The sequence below is a fragment of the Physcomitrium patens genome, chromosome 8, assembly GCF_059467195.1.
Source record: "Physcomitrium patens ecotype Gransden chromosome 8, ASM5946719v1, whole genome shotgun sequence".
NCBI lineage: Eukaryota > Viridiplantae > Streptophyta > Bryopsida > Funariales > Funariaceae > Physcomitrium > Physcomitrium patens.
In genome coordinates, this window is record NC_143417.1 from 11,088,429 (window position 1) to 11,106,062 (window position 17,634).

Consider the following 17,634-nt stretch of genomic DNA (forward strand, 5'->3'; position numbering starts at 1 on the left):
AAATAGCCACCTAGGATAAAATATAGAAGAATTTGGAGATTGGAAACTAGAATGGAAGAATTAAATTTAGCTTATTTTAAAGACATAAGGCTTGTTTTCATAGGATTTGAGATGACTTTGTAATTTTTGTTCAAAGTCAAGGTTTGTATTGATAACTTTGGATTTATGCAATACAATTAAAGCTATTATTCTTGGTTAGTTTGTGTAATTGGTATCATATCTATAGTTCAAAATTTGATAGTACTTGGTTGATTGAATGTGCTAAGTGTGTGTACAATTTTGTATTAATCTAATAGTGCAATTGAGAGATATCTAGTTTTTGGTACAAGGAGGTATCAAAAGTTGACAATTTAGGATTGAATAGGATTTCTATGATACTTAAAGTTCTACAAGTTGGAAAAAGGTGTAATTTTGCATATTATTAGAAGACTTAAAGATAAAGCTACACACCAATTTTGAACTATAGTTAATAGTTGAAGAAAAAAAAATTGCTACTAGAATATTTACATCAAATTTTTAATTAGTAGCTATTAGTAATTGAAATTACTTAATTATAAAAGTAATAAGGTAATTGAAGTTTGTGTATGGTTGAGGTTATTAAAAATAAAAATTTATCACTTTTTATTGGCTTTAAGAACTTTTGAGTTGAAATTCGAATTGTATTTTTTTTATATGGATGAAGCCTATTAAGGTTGTTAGAATATTTGTAAAACACAACTTCGCCTTCCACAACCAAATGCCTAGTGCATTTTCAAATAAGAAAACATATAATATGATATTGAATTCATAGAATTTACATGAATTGAATTTTAAAATAGATTAGAGATTAGACAATTATATAGCATTCTCTAGTTTATGTATAAAAAAATATTGCCATATTTGTATATTTGCAACCTTTTTGTATTAAGATCTACTACTTATTAGTTTTTTGCCAACAATTATTTATAAGCAATCCAAAAAAAATCTTCTCTTATTGATCAAATAACATAAGTTGATAGATGTAAATTTTTTCAAATCCTAAAATGCCTACTTTATGGAAGCTCTCAAGGAAATTAAATAATATAATAATATAAAGACTTTAGTTTATAAATTCCAACATTAGAATATATTTGAGGCATAATTTGCATTGATTTTTGAGGTTGAATTAGCCTTATAGATGAATTAGAACGACTAAGATGCATAAGATAAATTCAATCTAGTTCAAATCACCTTCCACTCTAATTGATAAAGAAAACTTCATGCTAAGCACAATCGCCACATATTTGAGTGGATTTAAATTAGTGACAGATGCAACCACAAGTTTTTTGAGTTTCACAATAATTTTAAAAAACCAACAACTACTTATAAACTTATCAAGGATAAAATGACATTCATAGAATATATTGTTATATAACAATATGTAGATTCCTACTATATTCAACTACATACATAGAATGACAGAGTCAAGGCTAATAACCAAGTTTGGCAACTATTTTTTTCAAGTGTATTAACAAGTGTTACAAGGAAATATGGACTAACACTTACTAAGTCCTCTACATATTAAGAAATCACTTAAGTAATTAAATAACTTCTTAATAATAAAGCACCTAATATTGATGGAATTCTATTGAAATGTTTTAGACTTTCTTGGATAAAATTGGCATAGATTTCTTGAACTTGGTCAAAGAGGTTTTTGTAATCAAATCCCTATATTGTACTTTTAATTTTAATAAGATTAGTCTTCTTCTAAATAAAAGAGAACTTATATATTTTACTAACTTCCACTCAATCTCCATCTTGAGAGTAATATATAAGATAATTGCTAAGATTGTAGCTAACAAGATGATACCATACTTATCTAAATAGATTTGGAGCTCTTAGGCGGCCTTTTTCTCTAAAAGATACATCTTTAATAACATCTTCATAGCACAATCAGCCATGGATTAAATAAGAAAAAGAAATCAACCACTAATAAATTTTTTACTCAATTTTGAAAAGGCATATGATCAAATTAGATATACTTTTATTCAACAAACTATATTGTACATAGAATTTTTTCAAGATTGGGTGGATCTAATAATATTTTTTTACAAAGAAGCTATTATATAGATGATACTTAATGACATCCTAAGGAAGCAATTCTTTCTACAAAGGTTGGTATATTAAGGTGTCTATTGTCATTATATCTCTACTTCCTCATAGATAACATTTTGGATCATATATTGGACAATCCAACTAGATCTTTGATTGGTCTCACCTTCCTCAATGATTATATAACAAACAATTAAGTGTATGTAGACAATTCAATATTATACATCCAAAGAAATAAAAACAAATTAGATATGCAATGAGCATATTTACCATATATTATAATGGAAACAAAGCTCAAATCAATTGAGATAAATGTATTAATATTTAAGCTTTTCATCATCCTTATATTTGATAATGGACTCGACATTCAAGTCTAAATTAATTAATTTATAATACAATGATTAGATATCTAGAATTTTCAATTGGTTTTATGGCACTTGGAGAAAAAACTATCAAAAAGATTATCCAATGTCTAATAAACCGCTTTAATATCTAAGGCTTATATAAATTATTTCTTTTGAAAAGAATAATAATAATAAAAAATCATGCCACACTAGCTAGTATTTGGTTTCTTTGCTCCTATTTAGCAATTACAAATTCAATCTTTTAAAACACACAAGTACTTATCTGCAATTATATTTGGAGAGCTACAAACAATAATACAACAAAGGCAAAATTAAATTGGTGAATATTGATTTAAGCATTAGATTCTAGGAAGCAAAAATTCTAAATCCTTAATTTAAAATACATGAATTTTTGATAAAATTGGTAGTCAAGAGCTTCAAGCCCAAGTATGAGTTGTGGATAATATTTGCTTGCTATTATTTACATTGCATTAAACCTACTAGTATAAAAAAATGGCTTTGCTATTTAGATTGGATCTTAATAAGATATACCTCTCCTCTTCTTCTCTTTTCTCTCTATATACCTCTCTCTCTTTCACTCTATAGAAATCTACCTTCTAAGCCTAGACAATGATAAACACAAGTTTATAAAAATCCTATCCAAAATATACTACAAAAATTCTTAGACAACCATTCTTTAATAAATATTTCATCCAATAATTCTCTAAGATACTTTTTGAAATTAAATGAGTGTCTACATTCTTTTTGTGGATAAATAATAAGGATTTTAGATCAAGGTCTTCTTTCATCAATATACTAAGCATTGATACTTTGCATCTTTTATCAAAAAAATTACTAGATTGTAAATTATTTATTCACAATAGGTAGCATTATTCTGCATTATCCTCTAAAAATCCCCTCAACTAATATTTCTTTAGGTAGGCAATTAAGTCTCCTTCACAACCAAAAACATCTAGACAATCTATTACTTATAGTCTTGATGTATCTGTGGCTTGCTAGATAGAATATATTAAATAAATCCCTTTGAAGAACTCACACCTTGTGGTATCAACATCCAACATCTCTTCTTTGTTACTCCTCACTATGTTCGTATCATATTTACAATAAATATAAAATGTGAGGTGATTAAATAGAATCTCAAAATCTATCTTAAAATTGAATATGTTTGGCTATTTGATGGTAGCACTATTAATTGCTTGGAATAGAATTCTAAAGACTAGGAATAAAAGAAATTGAATAGCCTACAAAACTATAATTTAGACCAATATACTACAAAATGTGGCTATTGGATCAATCTCCTCAAAACAACCAATGTAATAAAATGCTTCTTCAATACGTAGCAACAATGGTATACAAACTAACAATATAGACTCTTCATCCAATGGATTTGGTACGTTTACCTCCATCTACAAGATTGCAGCCATGCAATGACTTCATCTTGTATGGAACCTTCCAATAGGAAAATAGAAAGTCAATGCTACTTGGACTGGTGGTTGTAGATTATGTCACATTGATACAATTGAAATTTTTAAATATGCCTTCTATATTTGCCTATGTATATCTCTAATATAGAGCTGCTTAAATGTTCTTCACTCTCACTATAACCTGATAAATAATATGGCACTTCTTATAACATTTAAGTTGGAGTCCTGCTTAGTCCAAGAAATATTAGAATATCCAAAATAATCCCTTGGGACTTGGAAACTTAGATTTGGATTAATAATAATATCTTATGAGATCTTTTCCAAGTTAGCTCTTAGTAGAATATTTGAATACAAAAATGCAAAGAGGAGATTATTTGCCATTGATGTACTTTTTGATGAAGTGGATCAAGAAATTAGAAGCAATTCTTCTATTTTAATACTGTAGCAAGTAAGTATAATGAGTGAGTCTCTAAACTTAGGCACAATACAATGGCAATAAGTGTCACCTAACTTTGTCTCTTCACAACTGACAATACAATCTTTAACTAGCCTTTTATTTTTATTTTTTTATAAGCAATTTTATTTTTTGTGACAAAATTCACCAATTGGATGTCATTATTTCATTTGGTCAAAGTAGTATGTCTTTGAAGACACTATAAAAGAAAAAAGTATAACTTTATTTTAATTTGTGAAAAAAATGATATATATGCTTTAGTTTAAATTACATTGAATATAAAGATTTTTTGGTTTAAATCTAATTAAGGTCATTGAAGGATACAAATACAAAGTTAGTACCTCTTTCTTACAAAGAGTGCATAAAAATACACCAATGAAGTACAAGTATATAATCTTGATGTAATGAAGGTAACAACAATTATATCTAAGTACTCTTAATGTAGAACATTGTTGAACTTATCATTTATTAAGTAATGTAGGACATAGATTTTTTAGTATAAGATATTCATAAAGAAATAAGACAAGGCCTCAATTCTTGTCCATGCAAGAGTTGCACAAGCAAGACAATCTTGCATTTAAAGCTTAATAACTACTTCCTACATTTCTAAACTAGAAGGCTAAATAGAAGCAAATTATCTTATATTAGAAGAACAATTAGGTAAGACAATGTTCTATATTTTGATGAAACATTATCCAAATGTTTTACACAAGAACAACATAATTATATCATATAATTGGATTAAAAATGATGGATATTAGAATAAAATTATGAATATTTTAAAAAAATCTTATATAAAAAATTGTTTGTTTACATCATTGCAAAATTGTGCTATAATTTGATACCTCATATTTTAAAACAATAAAAAAATCAAATTCCAAAAATATAATTTTTTTTGTGAATAGCTATTTTCAAGAATTTATTTTTATGTATAAAGATAAAATGAACCTAACTTATATAGATGCTTGACCATATATAATCTAACTTTTAAAAAATCCACTATTAACTATTTGTTTTTGTTTTTTGTTGTTTTTTGTTTTTTTGTTTTTTTTTTTCGATCTTGAACTCTACTAGTTGCAAATTTTTTTCTCTATCCAATCCATTATTCTCAAATGGAACAAAAATTCCAAATCTTTGTTGTCAATACTACTTTAAGAGTGTTTTACCATATATTTTCAGTTAAAATTTAAAACCCATAATGTGAGTAAATAAATAAATCCTTATTCAAAAAAAGAAAAAAAGAAAAATGTATCTTTGCACCATGGTTAGTTATGGTCTTGTAATTCAATCATAGAAAGATGAAGACAAAAATTTGAATAATCCACATTTTACAATTTGACACTCTAAATTTGACAATGTAATGGTAAATGCGTCTCTACATTTTGAGAGCTCTGTCTATACACATTTTACAACACCCACGCTATCTAAATTTAGCCCACATTCCCCTTTTTAGTTATTCCACTAAAAATAATCAACAACACAAAACTTATTAAGACACAGAAAATACATACCTACCAAGTCTTACCTAAAAAAGGACGAGAAGAAACAGTAATAACAACAATTTACAATGCATGTGCCACCAACACAAATCCAAAATGGGATTTCGGAAGGAAAATGCTTCGGAGTGATGCGATGGTGAGCAACATGCAGATTCAGTAAACACAGTGAGTGTCTGTAGAGACCAATTCCATGGCTGGGTATGCGAAGCTGAAACCTCTCATTTTTCTGCAGGAAAGAAGAACTGAAGGGGATTCAATATTCATTTGCAAAGTAGACAATCCTCGAAGTGGATGTCGCAGTGTGTGCGAAGAAGGAGAAGACACTGCAGTCTGATTAATGTGATGGAAGTGGCCAGAAAGTAATGAATCGGAGGATGTAGCCGAAGTGGGATTCAGACGAGTGAAGATGTGGGTGGATTTGTGTGTCTGAATGGGCACGACGGTAGAATCTCTTGGGTTTTTTTTCCAAATCGCCGAGTTCACGGTGTTGGTATTCTACACGCGCGCGAGATGAGGCAGAAGTGGGATGGTTTGCTGCGTTTTTGTGGACTCTGAATCGATGGGGGGGGGGGGCACGAACCGGCGGAATGGGAGATGCCATGACGGGCAGTGAAGCATTATGGAATGAGGCGGTTGAGGAGATTCTGGCTGACAAGTTGCCTGTGCCTGTGATCTGCCTACTGCGGTGTGTGTGCAAGCGGTGGAGGTCATGGCCTTGCAAAGGGCGCGTGAGTCGAGTCGAGAGACCGAACCTCGTGTTCCCGTTTCTCGAGAAAGAGAATGCTTCCGTCGCGACATACAATCCGACGCTGCGAAGGTGGTATCGTGTTCCGCTGTGTAATTTGAGGCCAAGCAATCCGAGGCTGCAATCGTGGAATCCGCGGGGCGATGTGTGTATCATCGCCGCTGATGGGGGACTGCTTTGATTCATGGTAGGGTTTATTACACCGCAGAAGGATGTGGAATTTCTTGTGGTGAATCCCATTGCGAACACATGGAGGCAGCTTCCACCCTTACCTCGTGATCAGCCTGCGAGACCGCCTTTTGTGTGTGGCATGCATGTGGACAAGACGAGAGGTACCTACAAACTCATCCTGGCAGGGCAGAATCTCACGTTCAACGAGGAGGAGGCTCGAGCAACCCGTATATTCGATTCGGCCATCGCAGAATGGAAGTCCGGAGGCGACCTCGCTCAGGAAGTCTTTGGAATGCAGAAGCAATGCCATTACTGGGATGGGAGTTTTCACTACGTCGATTGCTGTGCGAACAGAGTGCAAGCGTACGATGAGTGTCATGGGATTTGGAAAAAAGTTTTGCCTATCATACCCACGTTCCTCTGTAGCCCAACGCTTGTGGGGTGCTGTGACAATATCGCTCTAGTGGCAATTGGAAAAACTGCGGTATTAGAGGTCATGTTGCTTGATCCAAGCAAAAGCGAATGGAGGAAGTTGGAGATTGCATCCAGCGAGCTCTCACTTGAGCGTTTTCTAAACAGGCTTGTGTCTGGGCCGAATCACTCGTCCTTGCTCTGCGTAGGGCAAGAAAATGTAATCTACGTCTTGAGCTCCAAACCCGATGTGGTGATTCTCTACGATGCTTTCGATCGAAGGTGGAGCTTTGTGCCTTCTATGCCTGCACTACGACACAACAGCCTGGAGACGAAGTCAGTATTCGCATTTACTCCCTCATTCAATGCGATAGTGTAAGCTTTCTGCATTCATCTGACATTTGAGTACTCAAGAATTTTTTTCCTGGAGGGAGAGAAGTTGGGTTTCCGAGTTTTGCTGCAGGACTCGAACCAGAGCAGTCGCGGTCAAGCTCTGAAACGACACTTAATCTTAGCAGATGAGAAATATTGAGGCATCTGCTTCCGATGCTATTTGAAGAGAGCTGACAATCTAAGCCCATAACGGATCCCACATAAATGAATTGAGCGGGACATTTTTAGATCGAGTACCTGATGACGGGACTTTGTGCCAGTCAGAAACGACTACAAGTTCTACTCACCCATGCACACGAAATCTGAGGAATGTTCACCGCCTCTCTCATGGGATCTTTATTGGAAAAAAGAATTCGACTTAAAGATTGAATTACAGTGTTCACCAGCTTACAAATAAAGATCGCCAAAGCAGAAAGATGCCACAAATTGGGTCATGTTGAATTTAGTCCCAAACTAATGGCTGCTTATACGTACTTAAAACGAAGAGTCAAGTCAGCAAGGGCTGAAGTGGGATGACGTTTGAGCCCATTCCAGGTAAGACAGAATCGCATAGAACGTTCTCACAAATCACTTTTGTCCGTTTCCTTTTCAGCTGGAAGCGTCTTCAAAGGTTTGTATCGTATCTCTAAAAGCCCTAACACTCAAACTTGCTGGCGACAGAGTGAAATTTATAAAAGCCAAATTCTGTGCCTTTTTTATTTTGGGTCTTCCATCTTTTGCAGCTCCTTCCTCCTGCTAGTCACCTCAATGTCCACGCCCGCTTTCTATGTGACTGTCGATATCACCGGTGCAGGCTTTGGAATCATTGTGCAATTTTTCGTTGTAAAGGTTCATTGAAGTGCTTGAGACCCGTAGGGCAGTTCGATGTTGCCTGATGGAAATGCATCTGTGACGGGCAATGTTTTGTGACTTGTGAGCAGGATTCCTTTGCGTATGCTTCGGAGTTTCTAGAATCCGGTAAGTAGTAGGTTGCCGCGATACTATGTGGAGGATTTCTTGATGTGATGTAAACGACGAGTTTGAACTTAGCAATCTTCTCTAGACCACCTCAAATTTGGGTGCTTCGATTATTCTCTGAGCTCAGGTCTTCGTTACGTGCGAGTGGCGGGGATTGACCTGCACATTGCCGATTGGCAGCGTTTAATAGCGCGAGTTAGTCACGGGAAAGAAAACTGCTGCGTGGCGCTCGTGTAGTCCGTGCAAATCAGCGCAGGTGATCGAGCGTAGATGACGGAGTTGGTAGTTCCTTCCATGCATTCGATCGTTCAGAGGTTTGAACTTTAGGAGCTTTGCAGATTCGTCAAGGTTTTTCAATCTAGACTTGCGCTTGCTTACCTTCAAGATCTGTGAGTGCTAGTAACGAAAAATTGTTTTCAGCAGTCCATTTCTGCGTTATTATCTGTTGAAACCATTTGTATTCATCTGCTTGAACTGGTGGTTCTTTTTGGGTTTTATTAGGCGAGGGATTCGTAACTTGGCCATGACGGAGACACTTTCACTTTAATATGCTTATCACCGGAGTTACAATCCTTCTGTACGAAGCATGCTGAGCAGATAGACTGCTGCTGATAAATATAGACAACTGCTACAAGGCTCGAGGGTTACACAAGTAGTAGCTGCCATTGTGGCTCTGAATCTTTGAAGCTGGTACAAATTGCCAACGTATCCTGTGAGCGCTGATTACGTTCTGAGTGTAGCTATCCAAGTCGGGATGCGAGGAGGAGCTTAAACGCTTCAGATACTGGGGGCTGTTGCATCATTTCCAAAGCCTTTCAAATGAGCACTGGTTGTGATGTTGTTATGTGGAGGAGACCAGCGATGGCAGTACTGATTTTGGCGTGCGGATCCCTTGTCTACTACCATTGTGGGTTTCGGAACCTCAACATGGTGTCCCTAATCTCAGATGTGCTCTTCGTGATTACCTGGTCACTCGCGGTTCTAGGGCTTATCTTCCGTTCATTTAATCTCACCATCCTCCCCATGGACCCCGCAGAGTGGCAGATATCTCCTGAGACTGCGAATTGTATTGCAGCGACTGTAGCCAACGTACTAGGAGCTTTAGAGAGCGTGCTCCGGGTGGCTGCTAGTGGCTCGGACAAGAAACTGTTTCTAAAGGTTGTGGTTGTGCTGTACTTATTATCTGCGATTGGTAGGTCTTTGTCTGGGGCCACTGTTGCATACGTAACATTGTGGGTGATTTTCACAGTTCCGTGGTGCATGTTGAAGCTGGCACTTAAATCTGCTAGTGAACCTTTAATTCTGAAATTCAAAGAAAAGATAGCTGTTTGCTAGATCATGAATCTACGTAGAACGTAGGAAACTTGTAGCTCCACTCCTCACAGGCAGAGATTCTCTTGCATATGGCTTGCTTGATAGTGCCATTTCCTCTGGAATACTTGTCTGTTAGATGTCTCAAGTGCAATGGTGGATGTGCCTTGAGAATTGGAAAGAATGTATATATTGATCACAGTGGGGTACTAAGCTTCGAGATCGAACTTCCGCTGTCTGGTGCTTGAAAGATGGGACTTCTCAGCAATCTGTGAGTGAATCTCTCTTTTGCAGTATTTATTTAATAAAGCAAGCTATCTTGCAGTTTTCCGCCTTTCTATTTAGGACGAGTCAATAGTCACACATCTATTAATGTCGAGTCTTTCTCTAGAAGTCATTTTCTCCACCTTTTCATGCTTTTCTCATGGAGATTACTTCATCCTACTTTTAAGATGTGCACCAAATGACTACCTTCTAACTTTTTCGAGCGCTTCTAGCGCTTCATTAGGTCTGAGAAACTGCTAGCAAGCGTGAGAAAAGTTCTGCTATCAATATCTCCTAATACCCCATTGAATCAATGATCCTCGGTTTCAACGGTGCTAGTAATTTTGAGATGTTCTTCCCTTGGAAATTGCGAATACCACCATTCTCATCTGCAGCCTGCAACCTCTGGACTACTCCAACGCTTGAGCACAAGTGAAAAATCACTCGAAGCAAAGGATACTCAGTTTTCTGCAGCGTTTACTTCTGCAGAAAAGACTGCTTGAAGACACCACCTTTGCCAGTGGAGAAGAGAAGGAGCCTGCGCAAAAAGAGTTGTTCCATTTCTATATCACCCTAGGCATAGTTTTCACAAGAGTTCTATCATGCAGAATCCGACCCACACGTAACAACCACACAGAGGCTTCTATGAGGGCGTTGCAGCTGCTTGGTATTCTGGTACATTTGCCACTGGCATGCATGTTATTGCTCCAGATAAACTCTTCAGCAGCATTTTTGTCGCACATATGCACAATATGCAAGCCAACTGCCACCAATTGCCTTCTCCAGTGCCACAGAACTTTTTACTACTCCGTTGATCCCCACGCACAGTGAATTGTGCGTAGCACCCGTTTAGAAAGAGAGTCAATGTCTTATTCAAGAATCTGGTGACTTAATCAGGATAGGATTGATAGGAAGCTTTAGGACGGACTCCAAAGGTCGCATGACCACCTAGTTAGCCGTAGCCACCTGCCAAGAACCACTTGGACTTCATACCTCTTGAATTATAAGGTTTCGGCAAATGAATCTTCGCAGGATGGCTAAAAACTTTCTAGAGCTGAAACTCACAAAATGCAGTCTGGAGAATTTGTTGTTGCTTCCATTTTCATCTACTGAATCCAATTACGGTACGCGACACTTCATGCCCTTGATAGTAGCTAGATCACAGCAGACATCGCGGTCAGAAGGATTAGAAACAATCGCATAAGCGAGTAGGGATTGACCCCATGTTCAAACAAGAAAGCATAAAATTGATACCTACTCTATCTGACTACTGTACAATACAAATGCAGCTCCAATTGAGGACTCGGCTCATTAACAAAATGCAGTTACATTTGAAAATGAGCATGATAATCTAAACCCTAACACTAAGTTTCTGATGATTGATTCCGAATTTCAGCCTCGCTCTTCAACTTAGAATGCGAGAATGAAAGATGATGAGCTTGTTTTGAACTTCTGAAAGGAACAACTTATCACCTCGTTTGGATCCGCTTCTGCTTCACCTGAGGCACACAACTAACATGCGCAGTTCTGTAGATAACTCTCAAAAAGTAGAAACCTATTACATTTCTAGCTGATGAATCCTTCCATTACTTATTCGAAACCGCATCTAGGGGTGCAGTAATTGTGCAAACCCTTACACAATTCACTATACGTTTGTTCAAGGTAATTGACGCACATTTTGCTGTGTCATGATGAACTATGCACAACTCACTATGTTCCTGTATTTTATGTTAGCATCAAATGCTTCGGTCCAATATTTGTAATGCACTTCTTAGCGACCTAGGTTCTGATTGAAAAACTGCAGCAAACCCTTTTCACCGAGGAGGATTCCAAGTTTCTGATGCATCACCGAGGATATCGCTTCCTCTGGGCTGGTTATAACATGATCAACTGACATGGTTATAAACTCCTCCAAATTATGTACCGCTCCATCTACATTCACACCACCATTTCCACTTCAGGCAAATAAGGATATTTAGAAATGGAAGATTCTCAAAGCACTTTGAGGGTAAAACGTACCTTCAGCCACTAGACAATCGTAAAGTGGGGGGAGGGCCATCCAACTCCCGTCTTTTTTCTTCATATGCCGTCTATCAGAGGCAAAGAATCTCAAATACATGGGTGCAGCAATGACCCTGTAGAATCTGCAATGTAGTAGAAAGAGGTTGAATGCACTTACTAAATACGGGATCTAATAAAATCTAGCCTCATAAACGCCACCTTTGGAAGGATTCAAAAGATGAGTAACAATATACTACTTAGACCACCAAACCTATTAAAATGCAATTAGCACTAGCTAGGTGAGTAACCTGGAAAACTCGGGATTCAAGGGTATCCATGGCTGAAAAGCTCCTGCCACATAATCATCTAGAGTAGTTGGACATGGCAGACTGGTGTCCAGATCCCAAACCAGCACAGCAGTCTCCCTTTTCAGATCTCTCTGCCACGGAATCCACCAACAATTTAATTTAAGGCTCAAAATTCTATTGAATAATGTACAGCCTAAAATGGATTTTACACCACTCTAAGAAGAGCAAACGTAAATTACAAGGTAGAAAGAACAACACGAATCTGAAAGGAGACAGTAGAATGTCAAGCAAACACACTCTCTTGATTTGAAATTGAGAATCTATGTGCTTAAACTGCTGCTATTACTTATACTACTATCAGATCTTCTGATTAAGGAAAAGAATACTACTTGAATGCATATAACATGGTAGTCCCAAACGCATAATCCTGCTGCGTCCTTGCTGCTTCTTTGACGCCATATAGGAACCTGCACAGTTCCGATTAGAATGAGGATGAAAGAATCTCGTTGTTTTGCAGAGGCAGTTGCATCGCACATACGCAAGGAACAATCTCACGTCCACAACTAACAAATCCAATTCATAGGGGAAGAAAAGCAAGGATGCTGAAGACTCGATGTGAAGGTCCTGAGGGTCACCTGGCGTTTTGGATTGGAGATGAAGACCGCAAAGAGGTCAGACGCGTCTGGAGCAGCCAACCCCACTTTGCTCAACTTCTTGCATAGCATGTACACATTCTCCTCACTGTCACACATGAGATTGTCGTCATTCCGTTCTACGTTGTATCCCAGATTAATAAGATGTTGAAATTTCAAGAAACTGAGTGCGGTTACATATCAAAACGTGTAAATCCTCTTCAAACTCCACTACTTCATATGCAACCTCACTAATCCTACGACCAAAGTTGCGACAAAGAGAAGAATGATACCTGCACAAGGAGGCACCACTCAAGGCCTAGCGAAGTAAATTTTCAAGAGTAAAACTTCACACAATGCACAAATTCAACCCGGAATGCACAATGCCAACTGCAGATTCAACTCGAAAACCTAAAGGCTAATCCGATGCCAACAGGATAGCAGAGGAGTAACCGTGGTTTAAGCGGCAGTAGACACACGGCTCATACCAATAGCACGAAGTGTAGTCAAAACTGGACAAAACATCTTCAACTTTCTCCGACGCTCCAGAATCCTTTCCGAATTCCTCATCCGCTGCATATTCAGACCCACCCCCAGAGAACTCCAAATTTGTCGAAGAATTCGGTCCATCCATGCCTCCAATCCAATAACAGGAAAATCGAGACCAAGCGACAGCTCTCCTTTTCACAGCTGTTCAACGTCCACACTTAACACCAAAACGCCAACTCCCACTGAATGTGCACCCAGGCTCTGCTTTAAATAATGCCTATCCGCCCCAAAAAACCTAGAACACAAATCAACAACAATGCACGCCTCATTGTGAATCACTTTACACCACAAAAAAGTTTGCACCCATTTCTCAACTCGAATCGAAGCTGGATCACCGCAAACGCCAGCTACATGGGCTCACAAAAAATGGCTGGGATTCATAGCCATCCAGGACGATCACGCAATTAAGTCAAATCTCAATAAATTTGGACAAAGCACACTCTTCAATCTCAAAGAAAGCGGAGGTTATCCCTGGAACATAAAAACATTGAGACCAAACCGCCAGCTCTGGAGCTGATTAGCGTTCACTAAGAAAGTGTCGGTGTCGGTGATTAAGCAAGCACGAACCAATCCTCCAACCTTTGTAGGAGTGTACGTTGCCGCAAGGAGTGCCAAGCCCAGTTCATATCATGGTAGGGTAATCAGTGGGTCTAGTCCAGGTATCAATCCGCCCCTAGGCCGCTTATTCTATACACCGGGCTTGCACCGAGCTGCCCCAGCACTGGCTCTGCTAATACTAAAACCCCAACAGCCCGCAAACCAGGTAACTCTCCTCATTGTGATCCATGAAGCGACCAAAGATTAATGCAACGACACGATACATACCCAATCATTTCATAATTTTTCGTGCTTCTGTATGGAATCCAACACTGCGATTGACGCATTGTATCGCACTTATCACACGCTTTCATCACTCCAGCGACTTCCACAAAACAACCCAACACGCTTGAGTCGACGTGGGGGAAGCAATTCAAGTAATCCACCCATCCCCACCCGACTGCAACTCGGAATTTTGTACTTGTTCTTGTGGGATTCTCTCTCTCGCTCTTTCTTTCTCTCACACACACTCTCTTCACATGATTTGCGCAAGTTTCAACATTTTCATGGGTATGTGATTGTTTTCCCTCGAGGATCGTCGTGGCTTGAAACACCATCGAAATCAGGAATCAAACAGCCTCACTTCAAAATCTGCGGGTTGGATATATTCCACTCTCTCCTGTGTCGTGATTCCGATGCCAGGTTTGTATCTGCCAGCATCGCTGCTGGAGTTTGTTCGTGGGGTTTTTGTAAAAAATAAATTTAACTTTTAAAAAAAAATTGTCAAAGGGGGGATCCATTCCCGAGGTTTGAAGGTCGATTTGAACGCTTGTGACACGTGTCGGCTGGATGGGATCTTCATTTGTGAAGTCCGAGAGGAATGGACGAATGAGGATGAGAAATTAATGTATGGATGAAGTTTTTGTTGAGAGATTAATTTGGGTGATTGATTGATTGATTATCTGATGAATGAATAAATAAATAAATGAAGGGAATGTTATTTCTTTCATGATTGAAGAAATACAGAAGGAAAAAAAAAAAAAAAAAAAAAAAAAAAACTTTTAGATTCATTTGTCCACTATTACATCCAAAACCAATGAAAACCAACCATATTTATTTTAATTGCCATATTCTTCATTATGGATAGATTGATTTAGTAAAAATGTGGGTCTATTTAACATTCTCCTAAATATATATATATATATATATATATACACACACACTAAAGCACAATTGTTTCTCCACAAATTTTCTTTTGTAAGAAGTACTATACATGCATGAAATAAATATCCAATTTAAACCTCAATTTTGAAATCATCTCCCAACATGTTGCATGATTTTAAACTCTTCAGGATTGATATATTTAAGTTAGCTTGCTTCAAGTACATATACATCTTTATTGGCAATATTCACTCATCTATAAGAAATTGGAACTAAAGACATTCTTGTGAAACCAAAGTCATACTTTTTAGCTCACAAATATGTATTAAAACCATCTCCACTAAAGTCTTGGTACTATCCATGCTACCTTGTGACATTAATAGATTGGCTTTAAAATGCATGGAAATTGGACGGAAAGAAGAATTATTATTTTAATTGATTATTTTGTCACATGATATAGCATTAGGTGCCAAATCTCATCAAATGTATGTAATTTAGTTTAGTTAGTGGTTTTTCATCCGTTGATTTTTATTGTTGGTTGACTTTATTAATGTCAACTAGAGTTTGGATACTTAGCTGGAAAAAAACCCTTGACTTGACATTCTTGTCAAGTCAAATCTTGTGAGTGATTTTAAGAGAGAGGAAGAACTTGTTGTAAGGATTTGCTTGGCTATGGTGATTTAGCCATTTCAGTAAAGCTTTAGAATTTTCTCTATTCTTCACACTTACACTCTTGAATATGCAGGTCAAGATATCCAATTCTTATAAGGATTTGCTTGTCTATATATATTGTCTCTAGTTGTCGGTGCTAGAGAGTTCTCAAGTATGGGATACGATTGGTTGGGAAGTACTAGCAGTGGTGCATATAGGTCGTTGATATAGGACAGCACTAGAGCTGCTATGCGAGGTACTAAAACACTACAAAACAATGCGAGATTGCGGCGCTGGACTATGCGAAGCGGAATATCGCGAGGCAAGGCTGAGCTACGGTGCTTGAATGCGGCGACGAGGTATTGGACACGGATGAGGTGGGTAGTATGGGTCGCAGAGTTTGATTGCAAAGAATAGTAGGAGCAAGGCAGGTGCAAAGTTGGGTTTGAATTATGAACAACAATCGATGTTGAGATTCGTTGCATGACACAGTAAATCAAGAAGGCAAGCCCAACTCAGTTTCAATTTTTATGTTTTTTTTACATTTGGTTATTATTTTTGAATTGGAGCGCAAATCTGTTGGTACAGATAAGGGTTGTGGTGCGAGATGCGATGCAAGGATGGTGCAATGCACTCTTGCGTGCAAATTTGCAAGAAAAAAATAAATTGGCAAAAATCAGCGACAATCACTATGGCACCTTGCATCATGCGATGATATGCTTAGTGCAAAGTTAAGATCCTCGCTCATAGAATATGTGCATTAAAGGGTAACACAATCAAAAGGTACACGATTATACTTCTGCGGTGACAGGGAATAAATGGCAATCGGTCCTACAATTTATAGGACCATATCAGTAATAGGACTCATTGTGGAATCATATGCTTAAAAAAAAAAAAAAAAAATATATATATATATTGTCCAAAATTCTTAAGTGTTAAATTTGGAAGTTCACTCAAAGTGCATATGGAATTCAAACTTTATTAGTTTTGATCCAATTTTATGTAGAAGGGGCCTAAGGAATTTATTGGCAATCTTGGTTTTTAGATTAGAGATCATATGGAGCTTTGAAGTAGTATTTACTAAATGTCAATTGTTTTTTGAGTTTTTGATTTTTTTTCACTTCTCCACATTTTAATTTATTGCAATTGTCTTCTATTTTCACAAAATTAGTGATTTGTGATTATCAATTGTAGGTGAGTGGGAGTTGCTTTGGATTATTTTTGATTTTTGCTTTTATATTGTTAGAGATGATGATCTAGTGTAGAATTCTAGATTTTGGTTTTGGTACCTTCTCCTAGTTGCAAGTATTGTTCTTAGAGGTTTTGTTAGGGACATAATCCTTAGAACCTTTTAGAGACAAGTTTCTAGAACCTTCTAGAGATAAGTTTCTAGAACCTTCTAGAAGCAAGTCTCTGGAACCTTCTAAAAGCTTCTTAGTTGGTAGAAGATGTTAGGGACATAGTCCTTAGAACCTTCTAGAGATAAGTTTCTAGAACCTTCTAGAAGCAAGTCTCTGGAACCTTCTAGAAGCTTCTTAGTTGGTAGAAGTTGCTTGAGAAGCTTCTTAAATAGGAGTATATATTGGAATCGAGGTTGAAGAGTTCTTCAGTCTCAACAACACATCTCTTGGAGCTCTAGCTCACCTCTCTGGTGTTGTTCTTGTATTCATCTGATTAATCTAGTTCTTGCCAATTCTTCTTGAACTTCTTATTAGATCTTGAGTCTATATT

The 17,634-nt window shown here is 37.2% G+C and overlaps 1 protein-coding gene across 5 annotated transcripts; it reads right to left on the reverse strand.

The window, feature by feature from the left end:
• Positions 1-10,070: 10,070 nt before the first annotated feature.
• LOC112285731 (protein N-terminal glutamine amidohydrolase) lies at positions 10,071-14,803 on the reverse strand. Of its 5 annotated transcripts, XR_016504503.1 has the most exons (8): positions 13,494-14,117; positions 13,009-13,114; positions 12,763-12,840; positions 12,374-12,504; positions 12,084-12,208; positions 11,914-11,996; positions 11,130-11,218; positions 10,071-11,030 (listed from the first exon to the last, which is right to left on the reverse strand). XR_016504503.1 is itself a non-coding variant. In XM_090252546.1 (7 exons), the coding sequence occupies exons 2-7, from the start codon at positions 13,637-13,639 to the stop codon at positions 11,836-11,838; spliced, it is 747 nt and encodes a 248-aa protein (XP_090108672.1). In that variant the 5' UTR covers positions 13,640-13,789; positions 14,380-14,803; the 3' UTR covers positions 11,349-11,835. The 5 variants fall into 5 exon arrangements, 4 of the variants coding, with proteins under 4 accessions (XP_090108672.1, XP_090108673.1, XP_024382568.1 ...); XM_090252546.1 differs by lacking the exons at positions 10,071-11,030; positions 11,130-11,218 and adding an exon at positions 14,380-14,803 and having other exon boundaries at positions 11,349-11,996; positions 13,494-13,789; XM_090252547.1 differs by lacking the exons at positions 10,071-11,030; positions 11,130-11,218 and adding an exon at positions 14,134-14,350 and having other exon boundaries at positions 11,349-11,996; positions 13,494-13,789.
• Between the last annotated feature and the right edge of the window lie 2,831 nt (positions 14,804-17,634).